We start from the raw sequence: 16354 nt of genomic DNA, 5'->3' as shown, positions 1-16354 counted from the left end.
CCGGCCCCGTGCCGGGCCGCTGTGGCGGGGTCGCAGCCGCGGCGCTGCAGTGCCCCCGCCCGAGTGCCGGCCCCGCGCTGGAGATGGGACGGGCTGGGGCGAGCAGAAATCCGAATGAAGCCAGGCCTTCCGAGCTGTGCTTCAGTCCCAGCTGTGCCACAGTCTGTGTAGCTCAGCGGTGCCGCCTGTTTCCCAGGATGGGCACCAGCATCCTCCCCTGCCGCTGGGGGCTGTTTCATGGCACACGCTGCCTTAAGGAGTACCGTGGAGACACAATGAATAGGTTATTGCTTAAGCAGCTCAAAATATTTTTCATACCGATCCATAGAAAGGACAATATTTCTTTATACTACTTACAGAGGATAAACTCGCCGTGGAAAAAAAAAAAAATAGCTGGAAATAAGAAAGCCTCAAATTCACAGGGCATTGCTGTCCTGCGGTGACTTAAGGGAATAAACAACATAATGTATTTTTAGCTGGAGTTTGATCATTTTATGAACTAAGTTATGTGATAGTGAGTGAACAATAGCCGGGCTTGGACTTTGACCCAGGAACTTGCTTCTAGCTCTGTATTAATTACTCATCACTCCATCTTGGACTGGGGCTGTAGTTCATATGTTTTTCACCTCATGCTGCTTTTTCTTTAGGACATTCTGTCTCTCACACTGAATTGCCAGCAAAGGATGGAGAATATCCTGGCTGGTTTGTGTGGGACCAGCCCAGAAGATCCAGTCCCTGTGTGGGTTCGTGGCAGCATTGGCCATTGCTTTAACCAGCTGACATTAAGTGTGATTCCTCATGTGATCCTTGCAGTGGTCAGTGCCTGCTTCATTGGCACTCCAAGGTATGACAACTGACTTGTCTGGCTCTTGATTATTATGCAGGACGGGAGGTGGGGTGGAAAGGCTGGAAATTGTATCTATCATGTGCTGAATATGTAATTAGAGAAGGACACAGTATTATAATGTTATTATATTTGACAGCATCTGTCTTAATTCAGTGTACAGAAAGCAATACAGAAAAAATATAGGGGGTTATGGGCATAAAATCACAGAATGTAATTAAAAACTTTTTCAGTTAATGAGGACTGGGGAAACTGAGAGTATTCTGGGAGAGGATCTAAATCAAAGGTGGCATAGAAGATGTACAAAAGGCAATAAGGAGTTCAGAGAAATGAAAAATTGTTTTTCTGTTTGCTCTCTTCTGAAATTTGTAAACATGACAACATTCACTGATGCTGAAAGGCCACAAAGAATCCAGTGATAATGAAGTATTTTGATGGGCAATGATAGACTTCATAAGCACAGTATCACTGAAACTACAGTGATAAAAATAATGTTTCTAGAAAAAATATCTCACAGACAAGGAAATCAAGGATCAGAGATGTGACACAGAGCATTTTGTAATCCAAAATCTGTGTTAAAGAGGTTAAATATACGTTTTTTGCTGTTGATCCTCAAGGATTGGAGTGTAATTCGCAAACAAATTTCTGTAAAGAAATGCTTTTCTTTGGTAATATCTAAATTTCTGGTATTGATCAGAGTGGGCTGTATTGACCTGATGTAGTTTAGCAATGCCTGCAGTCAGAAAAAGTTACAGATCTAGGGAGGTAGGAGTGAATGTATAAATATAAATATAAATATAAATATAAATATAAATATAAATATAAATATAAATATAAATATAAATATAAATATAAATATAAATGTAAATGTAAATATAAATATAAATATAAATATAAATATAAATATAAATATAAATATAAATATAAATATAAATATAAATATAAATATAAATATAAATATAAATATAAATATAAATATAAATATAAATATAAATATAAATATGGAGGAGAGGAAGAAAGGACAGTACTGACTGAGAGGCAGTGGAATTTCAACTAATTTATTTCACTGCTCTTTCCTCCTCCTCAAGGTCTGCCTCCAGTGCGCCTTGCAGGCCAAGCTGGGGGTGCAGAATCGCTACCTCCTTCGTACTTGCTGGCCTATTCTTTGCTGATACCATCCCAGCCACCATTTCCCAGCAGGAGCTGGGCCCTGTGTACCTGGAAGTGCTGGCCAATGGCACCGCTGCCCTGACATGGCTGGTGCATGGCTTTGCTCTTCTCATGCTCCGCAGGTCGGTTCATGGCTTCACCAGGGGCCCTGCAGCCCTGGCTCTCCTCACCCTCTTACCCCTGCCTTCCCTCATCATCACACTGGTGTGGTACTGCCACAGCGGGACAGCTTGGTCCCCTGGCCACCCCGGGGTCTCCTCCAGGTTTGCCATTCTCTGTCTGCAGCTGGCCTCTCTGCTTGCCTATGTGGTCAGCTACCTCTTCCCCACTGCTGGCAGGCAAGACTTTCACTCCATCAATTGCTCCTGGCAACAAGACCAGCCCATCTCAGGGCCAGAGATCCCAGTGCCTGGCCAGCAGAGAGTGGCAGAAGATGGTGAGAGCTGGCTCTCACGCTTCTTTTACATCTGGATGAACCCCCTTATGAAGCGTGGCTACCAGCAGAAGCTGAACCAGCCACAGGATGTCTATGTGCTTCCTCGCCAGCTCCAGACTGCCAGGGTCTGTGACCGGTTCTACTCTTGCTGGCAGAAGAAAGCAGCTCTTCACCAAGCAGAGGAGGAGACAGTGTCTCTTACCAGCCCAATCATTGCTGGAGCTGATGGGAGTAGTGATGCTCCAGACAGCCCACACCATGCCCAGGGAGCTGTGCGCCTCGTGTCAGTGCTGCATGCGGCCTTTGGGCTTCGTTTCTACAGCCTTGGCCTTCTCAAGCTGGCTGGCGGCCTGCTGGATTTTTCAGGTCCTCTGCTGCTGAACTTGCTGGTGAACTTCATGGAGTCCCGGCAGGAGCCCCTGAGCCACGGGGTCCTGTATGCCCTGGGGCTCTTCACTGGCTCCTTCCTGGGCGCTCTCTTGCGGAACCAGTTCAACTATGAGATTAACAAGGTGGCGCTGATGGTGCGGGCCGCCGTCATCTCCGCCATCTACCGCAAGGCTCTGCGTGTCAGCGGCACCAGCCTGGCGCGCTTCACCGTGGGGGAGATCGTCAACTTCATGAGCACGGACACCAATAGATTGGTCAACTTCTGCCGCAGCTTCCACGAGCTGTGGAGCCTGCCTGTCCAGCTTGCCATTACCCTCTACCTCCTCCACCAGCAAGTGGGGATAGCCTTTCTGGGAGGCATGGCCCTGGCGCTGCTGCTCGTGCCCATCAACAAGATCATAGCTAACCGCATCATGGTGAACAACAAGAAGATGCTGGCACACAAGGACACACGAGTCAAGGTGAGGAGCAGTGGCATCTCACTGGGTTTGTATTTTTCCCTGTTTGTCCCAAAACGTTGGCTTCTTGGCCACTGGTCGTGATTCAAGGCAGATTCATTGAATTGTACCTGTTGAGAAAAATGCTAGAAGGGGGGCACAGACACACATACAGACAAACACACACAAACACACACACTTTGGTCAAAGGTGTTTCAGAGTAATGTAGTTTCACCACCACTCCAATGCTTGTCTTGTCCCTGGGCTAATTTAGGTTCCCTTGCAAGTTTCTTTTCTGTGTGTAGTAGTTAAGGTAAGATGGCTTCCTCTAGATATGCATCTATCCTATTTCTCCAGTGATGCCATCAATGCTAAAGGGGCTTGAAGTCTGGACAAAGGCAATGGTCATGAATGTAATTTTATATGGCTCTAGGCTTGGCACTCTCAGTCATCTTTTGCACTGCTTTTCCTGTATTTGCAGTGCCATCTCTTCTCACCACATGTCGGACATTTGATTCCCACCTTTTCGTATTTTGTCTCTAATTTGAGGGGACAGTAGTTTCACTTGTGCTTCAGAAACATGAAACATAGGTCAGCTCCCTGTTAGAACTGTTGCCAGCTTTAAAAATACTTATTTTCCCAACAGAAGGGGCGTCTACCAGAGTTGTATCTGAACTCCAAGTGTTGTAAGACTGGTTTGCTGAATGAAGTCTCTCTTGTTAGTTTTCTTTAATGTTGGGCAGAGGCACAGTCAGCTTGCTTCCGATAGTTGTCACTTGTCTTTATTAGCAATAAATGGTTCCTAACATCTTAGGAATGTTATCAGGAGACAACTGCACACCCAGGCACAGCCCAGGCTGCCTGGGCACTGTTTGTTTGATGTTGTTTGCCTTGTTGCCTGCAGCTAATGACAGAGTTCCTATGTGGCATTCGTGTGATTAAGTTTTATGCCTGGGAGAAGCACTTCAGCACCAGGATAAATGCCTGCCGGGCTAAAGAGCTGCAGAAAGTGCGGACCGTCAGCTACCTGGATGCTTTGTGCGTGTACATGTGGGCAGCAGTGCCTGTTGTTGTCTCCATTGCCATCTTCATCACCTATGTCCTCTTGGGCCACCAGCTCACTGCCACAAAGGTGAGTAGGTAGTAGAGAGAGCTCCAAACGTGTCCTGTGCAGAACACAGTCTACAGTGGAACTGCAGTCCTGAAGCATCTTCTCTGGGAAATAAACCCAGCCCATGTCTCTCCACAGCTCTCCAAGCTCTCACTGGTGAAGCTGTTTGGAGGATACAAGGTAGGTACTGGCTCCAGCTCATGGCTGTTTGCTTACCCATGCAGGTGTTCACAGCATTGGCCCTTGTTGGGATGCTTATTCTACCCCTCAACGGCTTCCCATGGGTGTTGAATGCGATCTTGGAGGCCAAAGTTTCCCTGGATCGAATCCAGCAATTCTTTGAACTCATGGACCAGGACCTGGAAGCTTATTATGCCCTAGGTAATGTTAAGGAATCTGCTAGGCCTGTCAGCAGATGTTCAGAGCAGACAGCTGAGGTGCAAGGCCCAGGGGCAGTACTGGAAGGCAGCTGGCTGTCACCCTGTTACTCAAGATGTTCAGTTGGGTAGAAGCAGAGTGGATACACTTCTCTTAATTTCTGTGGAAAGCAGGAGACAAAGGCTGTAACACTCCACTTTACCAACCATAAGCCACTGCCTGTCCCCACAGAGCCATTAGTGTCCAGTAGAACAAGCAGCTCACTCTGTCCTTTGGCCAAAGCTCTTCTGACACTCAAGCCATCAAGAAACTTGGCTTCACCTGGCAGAAAGGCTTGAGTGGCTGCCCCTCTCCTGAGCCATATTAGCTCCCTTCCCCTCTTTCATCGCCTTTGGCTAGATCCCTGCCTTTCTTTTACCTTCAGCAATAATAAACCAGGTTATATCTTTACAGTGTCTCCCAGACAGCTGTGTCTGGTGTGAGCTGGAGACAGGAGGGTTGGAAGAAGGGATGTGTAAGTTTAAGGGCAAGTCAGTAGGCAAGAGTCTCATTTTGTGGATGGGTCAAGGGCCTCGTCCATGGTCTCTGCATTTGGGAACAAAGCTGATGGTATTGGTGATGCCAGGGGCCTTTAATTTTCTGGTCTTCTCATAGCAGTGCTTTGCTGTTCTGCTTTTCACTTGTAGATAGCCCTTCAGATACTGCTACTGCTGTGGAGATGAAATGTGCAGCCTTCTCCTGGGTGCCAGTTGAGGAGGAAAGCACCAGGCAGCCCTCATCCACAGGCACTCTGCAACTGCACATTGAGAACCTGTCAGTGAGAAAGGTGAGCAAGGACATGGGAGATAACACAGAAAAATGGCACTAGAGAAAAAATGCTGGAAACTAGAAATACTGGAGCAGAGGTGGCATGTTTTCCTCAGTTTAGGAGCTATGCATCAAAATGTTCTCTTAGTCAAAAGGCACTGGATGCATATTATGTCTGAGAGCTGAAAAGTACTACACAACATCCATGGTTTACTGACAGGGGGTGAACTAGTTCTCTCTGATTTCTACTGTTGCTACAGAAGAAAAAGGGACAGGGAACAGAGCAGGGCTCTGAAGTTAACACTCAAATCTGTGTCCTGTCACATCAGGAGTCTGGTTTATCTGACAGCTGTACCCAGCTGCGCTGCTGGACATGTGAGATGGTCCTGGCAGCCAGCTTCCTTACAGGCTGCATGTGGCTCAGGACATCTGGACAAGCTACCCTGTATTACCAGCACATCAGGTTGCTTCTTTTCATTTCCCTTTGCAGGGAATGCTCCTGGGGGTTGTTGGGAAGGTTGGCTCTGGCAAAAGTTCTCTGCTTGCAGCTATCACTGGAGAGCTCATTAAGTAAGTAGCCTAAAGACTTTTCCCTGCCTGGTCCCTCCATGCCAAGGCAGATGGGAACTGTCCAGTACAACTTGTAGGTAATTTTGACCTGCCAGCAGTATTTCTTTGTTGCCCTTTATACCCACTTCTGTTGTGCTTGCAGACAAGGTGGACGAGTGTTCGTTTGTGACCTGGAGCAAGGATTTGGTCTGGCCACACAGGAGCCTTGGATACAGTTTACCACTGTCCGTGAAAACATCCTTTTTGGGCGAGAATATGATGCCAGGCTGTACGAGGAGGTGCTGGAGGCCTGTGCCCTCTCTGAGGACCTAAAAGTGAGTGCCTAGACTGTAAACCTGCCTGGGCCTACTTGGTGGGCTTTTACATCCTGAGCCTCACTAGGATCAGTCCTTATTCTTTCAGGGTATAGGCTACTTTTCCCATGTCCCATCACACAGTGTTGCTTTGATCACCAAGCCCACACCATTCCTGGTGAGCTTTAAGGTGTGAAGTCACTATTGTAGCACTTTGGGTGGTTTCTTCTGCTGCTGAGCCAAAAGTTCTTCATCCTGAGGAAAGGAGTTGTTCTTGTAGAGCTGATGACCATTGGATTTTTCAGGCAGAATCTATCAGCAGCTGATGTTTTTTGGAGGTGGGGGATCAGAAGCAACTTCTTTGGGATTTGGAAGGGCTAAGTCAGTGCTCCTGACGTATATTCTAAATTTGAGGTTTATGACTGTGTTAGTCAGTAAATCTGGCTGTATATATGGTAGAAAGCTAGCCTTCTCCCAGTTTATAAGCTGATGCCTGATTTTCTGAAGTGCCAAGCTTTAGCAGCTCCTGTTTGTTTTGGCTGGACCTATGAATACTCTATAAAGCCAAGATTTTTATTTGAGATTTAGTAGAATACACCTATGCTACCAAACCGAGAGGAGACTTATTTCCAGGTACTGAAATTTGGTAGTTTCTATTGCCACACTGTTTGGAAGGACCCTGACATAATTTTAATGCAGGCACAGCTCTTGTTCTCACAGAAAATTATTGTATGCAATTATCTTGGACCAGAAGTTGCTGTCAATGGGTAGCTCAGATGTGACCACTCCACTTTTTAGAGTGTAAAAGATTTTCATTGCATAAATAAAGGTTGTCAGTTAGAACCAGTGTATAGACTGTTGCATTGTTTAATTGTTGGTGTCAGCCTTAGAAATTACTGCCAGAGGCTGGAGAGGGGCCCCTGTGTCCTGGTTTTGGGTCCCCAGAAATTTCCTGTCCCTTTCTAAATTATTTTCTTGAATATTTCAGATCTTACCAGCAGGTGATCAGACAGAAGTGGGTGAAAATGGTGTGACACTCAGTGGGGGACAGAAGGCTCGAATAGCGCTTGCCAGAGCAATTTACCAGGTAAATAACAAAGGAGTTACTGTGTGGCAGATCATGCCAAGACAAAGAGGCTGGAAGCACTCAGCTGTACAGTGAGCTCTGGCAGCATGTCTTTAAAGAATATTGTGCTAGCCTAAAGGTCGTGCCACATGGAGACACTTGGACTTTTCTCCACAGCACCGCCTGCTCCAGCAAGTCAGCAGCTGTATCCTTTTTTCTTTTGTCCCCTAGGAGAAAGAAGTTTACCTGCTTGATGATCCCCTGGCTGCTGTTGATGCAGACGTAGCCAACCATATTATGCGGAAATGCATTTTCGGAGCTCTCAAACATAAGACCAGGGTCCTTTGCACTCACAGGACAGAGTTTTTGGAGAAGGCTGATGCCTTGCTGCTGGTGGACAATGGCAGGATAGTTAAGACAGGTACACTGTCTGTTTTCTCAGGCATTCACTTATGCCTTTGTCTTGGAATGGCTTGAGGAAATTAGATTAACTAGTGGGGAACCCAGTGATAAAAGAGGACACTGAAAACACTGCATGTGGGCAAAGATGGGGTGGAATAGAATGTACAGATGTGCAGATAAAACAAGACAGCCCTAGATGTGGGGAGCTGATGAGGCAGAAGGATGTAACGGGTTGAATGGAGTGGAGCCTTCAAGGGTACAGTTGCTGTATAACTAGGGAATGTTATGAGAGAACAAAACTGGGTCATGTCAGAGAGCAAGAGGCAGTGGGAAGGTGGAAAGTTGTCACCTGTTCCTCACAGATACTGAAGAATTTGCATGTCTCTCTTTACAGGCACACCAGCTGATATTCTGCCACTTGTTGAAGCCTTCCCCAAATTCAAGGATACAGACAAGGGCCATAAGGATAAAGGTCTATTCCTGATGAACTTAAGGGTAGCTGGGGCAGTGGAGCTGACCTTCCAGACAGAATCTGTCTGGCTGCTGGCCTTAGAGCAGAACTCTCACCATCTTGTTCTGCCGTGGCAGTGCTGACATGTGGGTGGTGTATACACAGAAGGACAGGAGGCCCATGTATCATTGGGTATTGGTCTGGAGCAGTGTTTGAACCTGTTGTTCCACGTGTAGTCCAGTTTTGGATGATGAAATGACAGGGTTGGTGCACTTCTTGAAAGTGGGAAAAAAAGTGTCCCACATAGTTTAGACTTGCTCTGTTCACAGTTAGGTACAGCTGCAGGAAGAATTTAACACTTCACTGACCTTTGCTTTTGTATCCATTCCCACAGCCCCTAATGAACAGGGACAGGAAGAGACCATAGAAACAGCGGCAGAAGAACCAACCCAAAACAATAATCCCATCCACAAGGAGGAAGAGAAAAAAGAAGGGGCAGTGGCTTTTGAGGTGTACAAGGCCTATTGGATGGCAATGGGCAGCTGCTTGGCAATATCAATCCTCTTCTCATTGTTCCTGATGCAAGGTGAGAGAGTGACCCCATCTGTCTTTAGACACTTCTCTCTTCTTGTCTCATTCCCTGGTTGTATGGAATCCAGAAGAAAAGACACCAGGGCTTTAACTGTTCTCCCTGTAGCAGGAAGACCACTTTTCTCTTCCCCAAATTAAAGTAGCTCAAAGAGTTACTTCAGTAGGGAGGAGGCACACATGGGAACTATACCTGGCATCTCGCTGCTGCATTTGCATTAGCGTATCTCTGTAGCAGTGCTCTGTCCTGCTGCAGCTCAAGGCTGTTCCCTCACTCCTGCTCTACTACTAACAGGGGGAAGACTATGCTGGGCAGCAAGACTATACTAAAGTTGTCCAGCAGCTTCCCCTTCAGCTTGTCTGCTTCATATTTGCTGATTCAAAAGTAGAATTTCTCTTTACATAGTCTGTCTTTCTCTGTAGCATCCAGAAATATCTCGGATTGGTGGCTGTCATACTGGATCTCCAGCATATCCCAGACAGCAAATACCTCTGTGATGGCCTGCTCATCTTCCCTGCCTTCCCCAGAGCTACTTCTCTTCTCCACTGCTGGGCTTGTGTAAGTGAATATGGTCTGGAGGTGCCAAAGGAAGCTGGAAATGTCCTTAAGTGCGTTTTCTGTGAAGATCCTGGAGAGCAGCGATAGATAAATTGACTATTTCACTTCAGGGGATGTGTGTGGCTGCTTTGAAAAAGAGAATCAAAACCCCTGACCTGATGATGTGCCCAAAAGGTTTCTGTCTAGGGCTGATGGAAGACCCCCTAGCTGCATAGTAATCGGAGTATTTGTCCCAACATGCCAAAGGGGTGTAACAGGAATAACAGGCTAAAGTATCCTGATTTCTCCTGGAGTATGCTCTTGGGTTCTCATGCCCTGTCTATGAGTTTACTGTCAGGAGGATATTAGCAGATTCATAATCATCCTCTTTTTTTCCAGTTCCCCCATTCAAGATCTGGACAAGACACCAGCCCCTCCCAATGGCTCAGAGGATGTGAATTTCTACCTGATAGTTTATGGGAGCATTGCAGGGGCCAACTCCCTCTTCACCATTATTCGGGCGTTCCTTTTTGCTTTTGGCACTGTCCGTGCTGCTGCTGTCATTCATGACCGACTGCTCCAAAGGATTCTAAAGGTAATGGGCACACAGTCCAGAGCAGGCTGAGGCTGCTGCAAGCTGACATTCTTCTCATAGCTGGGAGTAAGGGTGTGGGAGATCAATTAAGGTTTCTGTTGGTATTGGCTGGTAGGACTGTATTCAAAAAGGACTGCACCACAGCCAGCACAAGGGGCCAATGAGCTGGGGTTCAAAATGAGTCCTGTTCATTCCACGGAAGGATGATTTATGGCTCCCACCTGCATCTATTCACTCATTAGGCTTAGATGGATAGCCAAGATGAGGCCAGTCAAGTGAAAGTAGCTTTTACAGGATGGTGAGTTCAGGTTTAGATGAGGTTGGAAGGAGTCATTAAGCAAGATCTAGGGCTGATGCTGGCACTTGTCAGTTAACTTTCTTCATGTTTTTGGCTTCCTTAGGTCCTCAGGCTAGAGTTAGGATTAGGGGATTGGAAGTTTGGATTAGAGGCTAGATTTGCCTTGCTACTGTTAGGCCATCATGGTATCTGAGTGCCTGCTTTCTCAGTAGCTGTCAGCTACACAAGCAAACCACCAACTTGAGTTGTTTGGCTGCTAGTGGATGCTGGCTTTAGGGGCTGAGGTTAGGAATTGGGTTGTGGTAGCCACCGCCTTGTGGCCTTATCTGCTCCCCTTGGTGCTGCTCTCCTGCACACTGCTCTGTGGTTGGATCTCACCACAGCTGACTGGCTCTTACTGTCTGGTTCCCTTATTGCCAGGCCACAGTCACCTTCTTTGACACCACACCAACAGGCCGGATCCTGAACCGCTTCTCCTCAGACATATACTGTGTGGATGACAGCCTGCCATTTATCCTCAACATCTTCCTAGCCAACATCTACGGGCTCTTGGGCATGTTGGTGATAATAACCTATGGCCTCCCTTGGATTGGTCTGGTCTTGCTCCCTCTGGCTGTAGTCTACTTCCTCGTTCAGCGCTATTACCGATTCACATCCCGGGAGCTCAAGCGCCTCCACAGTGTCACCCTGTCTCCCATTTACACCCACTTCTCAGAGACCCTCTCGGGACTGAGCACTATCAGAGCCATGAGGGCAGCAAAGAGGTGAGCAGACAGAGCTTTGGTTTTATAGGCCAAGGCCTTCCTCTGGTGGGGCTGGTTACAGGGTGGCTGGAATGCCCTTGGTCTGGGGCAGCAGGAGTGGAATTTGAGTAGTGCAAACCTCTGTTGTGTGCCTGACAGGTTTGAGTTAGAGAATCAGCTGCGTCTGGAGCTGAACCAGCGCTGCCTCTTTGCCAGCAACACAGTGATGAAGTGGCTGGACATCCGCTTGCAGATGATTGGGGTTGCTGTGGTTACTGCTATTGCAGGGATTGCCATCATCCAGCATGAGAAGCAGCTGGGAAATCCAGGTAGACTGCCAGGGATTGATCTGTGTCCACTCCTAGCCTGTGCCCAAGGGGTTTAAACTCTGCCAGCCAAGAGCTACACATTTTTCTGCACTGGGGTAAGATCCAGAGCTCCTGCTTCCTGTCCCTAGCAAGTCACCCACAGTGTAGTGCTTCAGGTCCTGTCTCTGCTCCTGTGTATCCACAAACTCAAGTGTGACCCCAGACTCCAGAGTCCTGACTTTTCCTTTGGTTTTGTTTTTTTTTTTTTTTGTCTGCCCATCAAGATGCCAGCTCCTTCCCTGCCAGTGACATTCTTGCTTATGGTTTTGTCCTCACAGGACTTGTGGGCCTGTCACTCTCATATGCCCTGTCTGTCACAAACCTGCTCTCAGGCCTCATTGCCAGTTTCACTCAGACAGAGATCATGATGGTGAGTGTGGAGCGGACAGAGGAGTACACCACAGACACCCCCATGGAGCCCCAGGATAAACTGGTCCAGGTAAAAGCTCAAATGTGTTCTCAGGTACTAGCCCATCTTCTGGTTCTTTGCCCTGCACTTGCCCCCTGGGGAGATCACAGGGTTCCAGTGAATGGGTGGAGGACCCTTGATCAGAAAAGGGATCCAAAAAGGATCAAAAAACCAGAAACCACCTTGATCACTCATCTTTTACCAGTATATCTCCAGGAGAGGATGAATCTCTGGCAGGAACTGGTGAAGGCTGGAGTGATGGGAAGAAGTAGAGAAGCAGAATGGGTGCTAGATACAAGCTGTGATGGAAGAACAAGCCTAAGGGTGGGCTGGAGATGGGACTGGGCTGTATGTTGATTCTGCTCAGAAGCCAAGCTACCATCTAAAGGGAGGGATGGGGCTTGGACTGTGGAGAGGAGATGCTGAAGATGACAATCAGTCATTATTATACCCTTTCTCACCTGTGTATCCCTCTTAGGTTTCTGCTGACTGGCCAAGTGAGGGGCTTGTGGAGTTCGAGCAAGTGGTCCTGGCATACAGAACAGGCTTGCCAAATGCACTTGATGGTGTGAGCTTCACTGTTTACCCTGGAGAGAAGCTGGGGATTGTGGGCCGCACAGGATCTGGGAAATCCACCCTTTTCTTGGCCCTTTTCCGTATGGTGGAGATGAAATCAGGCCGGATTCTCCTGGATGGTGTTGACAGCCAGCGGGTGGGCTTGGAGGAGCTGAGGTATGGCTGAGCAGAGTGAAGGGTAGCTGATGGTGGCTGAGAGCTGTCAGTGGATGGATGCCAAAGTAAAGAGTGAGGAGCAAAGGACTCACTATTGTGGCACCTTCTTTTCTGATTGTGGCAGGTTTTTACAAGACTTTCTGTTGTTTCTTGACAGTTGTGCTAAGGAAACCAGGCTAAATATGTGGCCCATGTCTCTGTGCCTCTAAGACACCCCATGAAACTAAGACACCCCATGAAAAAAGAAATAATAGATCTTTGCTTTTCTGCAGAACCTATCCCATGAGCCTTCAGCTTTCTTTTGCTTGCAGATCTAGGCTGGCCATCATCCCACAGGATCCATTTTTGTTCAGTGGCTCAATCAGAGAAAACCTGGACCCCCAGGGAAAACGGACGGATGCTGAGCTCCGTGAGGTGCTGGAGCAGTGCCACCTGTGGGATGCTGTTACTCAGATGGGTGAGCTGGAAACCACTGAGAAGCAGCTGATGAGTGTGGGCTCCTCGAGAGGGGAGAAGGCCTTAGCTCAGGCAGGGAGCTGAGGTGGATGCAGCAGGGAATGGGCTAGGCAAGGCCATGCTAGAACCAGTGTGGGAACAGGAGGCAAATGGACTGGCAGGTCATGCATTGGGTGGCAGAATTTTGCCATTCAAGCCTCAGTGAGTGTTAGAGGAGTAGCTGAGAGATAAGCCAGGCCTTAGTGCTAAGGGAACTGTGCCAGATGTTGCTTGTGTCTAAGTGTAAAGGCTCCAGTTCCTAAGGCCTGGGCCTGAGCAGAATTGGGATTTTGTGTGCTATTAGGAAAACCTTGGACTGGTGGAGCTGTTTGGGGCCTGTGCAGATGATGTGGTGACTGCTGATCTTAATTGCTGCAGGTGGACTGGACAGCAAGCTGGGAGAGAGGGGAAAGAGTCTGTCTGTGGGACAGAGGCAGCTGGTGTGCCTGGCCAGAGCCCTCCTGACGCAGGCCAAGGTGAGTGCACTGCCTCCATGGGAGCTGCTGGTGGCTGGGGCAGCAGAGGAGAGCGCTGCAGATGGGAGGTTAATGGGAACAGATATCCTGTGCTAACTTCTCAGGCTGTCTCTAGGCAGGGAGTGGGGTCTCTGCTGTGGTGCTTGGGAGTTCCCTTCACTCTCTGTCCCTGGCAGGTGCTGTGCATTGATGAGGCCACAGCCAGTGTGGATCAGAAGACAGACCAGCTGCTGCAGCAGACCATCCGCCAGCGCTTCGCTGACAAAACTGTTCTGACGATTGCTCACAGGTATGGAAGAACCTCTGTGCCTAAAGCCATCCTGCCACTCACAGGGAGAGGTGACTGCACATGCCATTCCTTGGCCTCAAGCTGAGCACAGAGGTCTCTGTGATAAGGATTTTCAAGTGCCAAAGCTGGACTTGCCTTTTGCCTTTTCTGCTGGATGCTGGGAACAACTGGATGTGAAAGGGGAAAAATGTACCCAGAGTTGTGTTCTCTTCCTGGGCACTGCCTGCTGGGATCGATAGGGCAGGTGAATCATTCCTTGTGGTTCTCCCAAATTAGGGCAAGGAGTAATGGAGAACTATGGTGTGGAAAGGGGCAATGTGGAGACTGTGTAGGAGCAGGTGTCCCTGGCTCAGTAGAGGGCAGTGCAGGACAGCTGGCAGTGAAGGGCTGAGGCCAGCTCCTGGATAGTTCTGTTTTCCTGAGTTTTAGTCCCAGCCTGCACCTTATACCAGCAAGATAGACACTGCACAGACAGGGCAGAACAACAGTGATTGCCCCACATCTGAGAGATTAAGAGTAGAAGCTGTAGATGGTTGCAGCCAGAGGGAGGAGGGCAAAACATGAGTACTGCACAGAAGGGATGGATCAGCATTAGGTGGTGTTCTCTGCTCTTATTCTTGCCAAGTGGAGGAACCTTTGAAGGAGGGTTATGCAATTATATGGAGGGTGTTTTCAAAGCACAGAGGTTACCACCAAAATAAAAATCAAATGAGCAGGTGGCAGGGGCTGGTGTCCTGCTGCACAGGAGTGGGAGTGATGGATGACAGGCAGGGTGGGCTGGGCCTGGCAACTGAATCAAGTGGGTCTTGTTAAATACATCGTGTGGGAGGGAGGCAGGAGGGGTGTGAAGGGAATGTGGTTCCTACACTAGGAATGTTAGGCATAAATAGAGTAGAAGTGCAAGGGCACTGTGGGCTGAGATGTGTGTTTGGATTGGGTGTGGGGAGGCCACCTTTGATGGGGGCGTAATTAAAGAGGAGAAACAGCAGAGGAAGGAGTGGCAGAAGGCAAAGCAGCAAGACTGAGTTGATGATGGCCCCAGCCCCTTCTACATTGGGATGAAGAGCAATGCGGGAGAGCAGTAGGGAGAGAAAGGTGATGATGGGGTTGTTTTGTATCCATGGTTTTTTCATGCCATTCAGCTTTGGGTGAAATCCAGGATGAGAAGTGACTCTGTAGTTGTCTCTTGCCCCTTCAAGTCATCTCCAGTGCTGCAGCCCGCACTCTCTTGGAGATGAATGTGTAACTAGAGTCTTGAACTCCATGATGCCTTTTGCCTGCTCAAATCCTGTACAGTGTCTTCCTTGTGACTTGCAGCTTTATAGGGCTGTAGTTTCACACTGAACAGTGCATGACTGTACAAAAACATTCCTGCTGTCCTGTCTTCCCTATCCAGAGCCAGAGGTTGCTGCTCTCTGGCAGTCTGGGCAGACCTGAGCACACGTATGTGCAGTGGGTCCTGTGGTTGGCTGTCTGGAGGCTACAAATCCAGTAGTGGTGGTAGTAGCATAAGCAAAGATGCCAGACTGCAGGGGAATAACAGCTGATGCACAGTTTCTGCTGCCCTTGGGAGGTGGCAGGTGAGGAAATGTTGGGGTAAATAAAGTACTCAATAACCCCTGCAGGGATGGGACATTTTGTGCAACCCCAGAAACAGGCATGTCCTGAGCTTCCCCCCAACAGAACTTCCCTCTGCGCTCCTGGTGCCCTGCCATGCCCAGCAACTGGAAGGCATCACGATGCTCTCCTAAGAGGTGCTGCATTTCAGCAGTGAGCAGAGGCTCTCTGGGCAGCTGCACTGCATTGTGACCTTGAGTGCAGAGGGAGATCCTCCACAGCTCCTAATGCTGGGCATGTCTTGGGCACCCTTAACAGCAGGGGAAGCGGCATCCAGAGCTTCTCCTCACATCCACCAATGTGTGTCCTGGCATTTGTTGTCCACAGGCTGAACACCATCTTGGACTCGGACCGCGTGCTGGTGATGCAGGCTGGGAGAGTGGCAGAGCTGGATTCACCCGCCTCCCTAAGCCAGAAAGATGGCTCCTTGTTCCAGCACCTCCTGCACAGCAGGCAGCAATGAGCTCTCTCCTGGGCTCAGCCCAGGCAGCCTTTCCAGCCTTTCCCCTGCAGGGCCGGGAGCTGCTGAGGTGAGGGAGGGGCTTATTCTCGCCTGCAGGCAGCAACTGTGTGTCCTCAGGGACGGGAGGGTGGCACTGTGGCCTCTCCTTTAATGGGGAAGATTTGACCTGCTGTTATGCAAACTCTAAACAAGCTCTGTGCAAGCCTGGGTGGTGGGATCCTGCTCCCTGCCAAGGCTTCCCTTTGAGATTACAGAGCGATTTTTTACTCACTGAAGAATCAGTGACTCCTAGTTTGAGACTTAGTCTCACAGATGTAATGTAAAATAAAGTGAAAATATCCTCATGAAGCTGTTAATTCAGGCTCTTGCGCCTTTTCCTCACCAGACC

At 48.6% G+C, this 16354-nt stretch overlaps 1 protein-coding gene across 1 annotated transcript; it reads left to right on the top strand.

Annotated features, from left to right (window-relative positions):
* The first annotated feature begins 522 nt into the window (after window positions 1–522).
* Window positions 523–16322, top strand: ABCC10 (ATP binding cassette subfamily C member 10). Its single transcript, XM_056488294.1, has 21 exons — window positions 523–844; window positions 1933–3301; window positions 4182–4409; window positions 4613–4769; window positions 5453–5592; window positions 6064–6143; window positions 6286–6457; window positions 7425–7523; window positions 7734–7923; window positions 8299–8376; window positions 8750–8941; window positions 9367–9502; window positions 9881–10076; window positions 10795–11138; window positions 11277–11446; window positions 11764–11924; window positions 12373–12626; window positions 12938–13083; window positions 13500–13597; window positions 13774–13886; window positions 15831–16322. Exons 1-21 carry the CDS (start codon window positions 684–686, stop codon window positions 15964–15966), a joined length of 4620 nt encoding a protein of 1539 aa, XP_056344269.1. The 5' UTR covers window positions 523–683; the 3' UTR covers window positions 15967–16322.
* The last annotated feature ends 32 nt before the right edge of the window (window positions 16323–16354 follow it).

Source organism: Oenanthe melanoleuca, chromosome 3 (assembly GCF_029582105.1).
Source record: "Oenanthe melanoleuca isolate GR-GAL-2019-014 chromosome 3, OMel1.0, whole genome shotgun sequence".
Taxonomy (NCBI): Eukaryota; Metazoa; Chordata; class Aves; order Passeriformes; family Muscicapidae; genus Oenanthe; species Oenanthe melanoleuca.
Note: the sequence above shows the minus strand (reverse complement) of the source record. Positions and strands in the feature narration are given on the sequence as shown.